Source organism: Aphanomyces astaci (genome assembly GCF_000520075.1).
Source record: "Aphanomyces astaci strain APO3 unplaced genomic scaffold supercont1.164, whole genome shotgun sequence".
NCBI classification, from domain to species: Eukaryota; Oomycota; class Saprolegniomycetes; order Saprolegniales; family Verrucalvaceae; genus Aphanomyces; species Aphanomyces astaci.
The window spans coordinates 1-2532 of NW_009798427.1; the positions used below are offsets into that span (position 1 = coordinate 1).

The following is a 2532-nucleotide window of genomic DNA, read 5'->3' on the forward strand; positions in this document are numbered from 1 at the left end:
GGGTGTATGCTGCCGGAAACAACTCGGACAATGACGTGATCAAATCGGACGCTGACGTGATCCATCCGCTTGAAATCGACAAGCTGAAAGAACCGATTGCGTGGCATTTGCTCGAGTGGTGCCGCGTCGTGTGTGCGACGTACCACGTGCCGATTCGGAACTTCACGGCGTCATTTGCCGACGGCAAAGCGTTGTGCTTGATGGTGCACTACTACCACCCTCAGGTATGTCACGATGCCATGTCAATGATATATATATATATCATTTCAAGACATCCTATGATATGTCATTTTCTGACGTGGGGTGGGGTAGTTGCTGGCGAAAGGGGAGATCCAATGGATGACCAGCGACACGACCACGGAACGGATGGTCACCAAGACGCCGTTGCTCGCCAACGAGCGCGCCAACTTTGCTTTGGTCAACCACAAAGTCAAGCAACTCGGTCAAGTGCCGGTGCTGCTGCCGCTGTTCGACTCGGAGCACCTTCCCGAAGAAAAGTGCATCCTCACGTTTCTCGCGTACTTGCACTCTCGGCTCCTTGGAGCCAGTCGCGAGATCCACGCAGCATTCTGTCTCCAGGTAGGCATTTCTTATACTGTATATACCAATGTGCTTGGTGTATGATTCAAATGAACAAGGATATATATATATAAATATTATATATATATACATATATTGGCATTGTGGGGATTAATGGAATTTGATTTGGGTGTAGCGTTGGTGGGTGCAGCGATCTCGACTCAAGCAGCAGGACGCCCTGGAAACACAACAAAATGACGCCGCGATGGCTATCCAGCGGTGGACGCGGCGGGGGCTGCAGATGTGGCGGTGTCGACAGACTTGGACTCAGCTGGCATTCCAACTGACGCTGGCGCTTCGCGAGGAATCTGCCGAGAACGTGCAAGACGAGGGCATCCCGCTGCGATGTCATCTCAAGCAAGCGCTGGCCATCCTCGAAACGTCGCCGTGGGTGCACCAGGTGCTGCAGGCGGTGAAAACGCTGGAAATATGCGTGCGGGTGTCCAAGGAGTGCCGCGTCGAGTGTCTGGCCCACCGCGTGCCTCGGTTGCTGTACAAGACGATTCGAAAATACAACCGCAGTCGTCGGCACTCGGAGCTGCTGCACCAGTTGCTCCAAGTGTGTTTGTATTTGACGCCTTCTCGTGGAGAGGCTACAACGACCATGTCGACACTGGTGGCGGCGGATGGTCAAGATGTGGATGGCGTTGCCGAGAGTCTGGAGCTGTGGATGGATATGCTCCATATGCACCGCGAGTCGACGGATTTGTTTACCCTGAGCGCACGTCTATGCAAGCGGACGCTGGCCACGCTCAACGCGAACAAGTGGTCCATTGACAAAGCGCTGTGGCGGTTGCGCCACTTGCATGCGATGATGGCCAAGACGGCCAAGACCCAGTGGAACGTGGACCGCGTGGCGCCGATGACCCACTATACAAAGGATCACTTGCATCCGCAAAAAGCAGCGTCCATACTGCACGCCCTCGTCGACGTGGTGTGCATGATACCATAGTACATTAACGATACTATACATATTAATACGTGATATACGAGTTTCAGTAGTTGATGACCAACCAAATATATAAGTACTGTACCAGCATCAAAAGCATCGACCTTTCAGTGGTAATAGTATTAGTATTAATTGTTGTCTTGTGAAACCGATTATGTAACTGCTCGTGCTTGTCGCGGGAATCGCATCGCGTCGACTCCATGTTTTGTCCAAAGCCAAAACCAAATCGATCGACAACGACTTCAAAAGTCAAGGGCATTGCACTCCACCGTCAGGTATTTCAGTGTCTTGTTGTCGTTCTCTCAGTTTAACAATGCGCAGCACTCGACAGTGTCCACTTTGGCAATACCCCCTGGCAACACTCCAACTGATATAAGCAATGTAAGTCCCCTGCTTGCACTACGAATCGCTCGGAGTCACTACCTTGTAGAGTGGCTCTGGAATCCCTAGACCAACGAGTAACGTCTATGCGTCGCCACAGGCTACCTCCTACGTCAAGGGTCCAACTATGAGGTAGGAACGATCTATAATACTCATCGCGTTGTCATGGTGGTGGCTGTATATTGTAGACGATGTCGTTCGGCCACGTCTATTCGGGGAAAAGTGGCCGAAGCTGCCATAATGAACAACTGCCGCCAGGACAAGCAGCCAATGATGTTGACCTCGTCCAAGTTCACCCCTACGAACTGTTTGAAGTTTGGACAAGATGCGAGTTCACCGCCAAGATTGAAGCTCCACAAACCATCGGTGGCCATCCATCATTCGTTCAAGCCGAAGCCCACCCACAATATCGTCGGGCAACGCTCAAACGTACCGACCATAAGACCCTCGACGCGCCTGACTCAGCTTGAAAGCGAATTCGTCAAGAGAATGGCCGATCTTGACTCGTTACAAGTAAGTCCTACTTACTATTGACAGTATGAAGGCGTCACCAATCTGTCACATACTGACTGTTAGATCCAAAACAAAGCCAGCATTCGCCTTCAAGCCGCGCGCGACATGTT

At 51.6% G+C, this 2532-nt stretch overlaps 1 protein-coding gene across 1 annotated transcript; it reads left to right on the forward strand.

The window, feature by feature from the left end:
• Window positions 1–310: 310 nt before the first annotated feature.
• H257_18419 (hypothetical protein) lies at window positions 311–1555 on the forward strand. The gene is made up of 2 exons (XM_009847465.1): window positions 311–579; window positions 716–1555. The coding sequence occupies exons 1-2, from the start codon at window positions 340–342 to the stop codon at window positions 1529–1531; spliced, it is 1056 nt and encodes a 351-aa protein (XP_009845767.1). The 5' UTR covers window positions 311–339; the 3' UTR covers window positions 1532–1555.
• The last annotated feature ends 977 nt before the right edge of the window (window positions 1556–2532 follow it).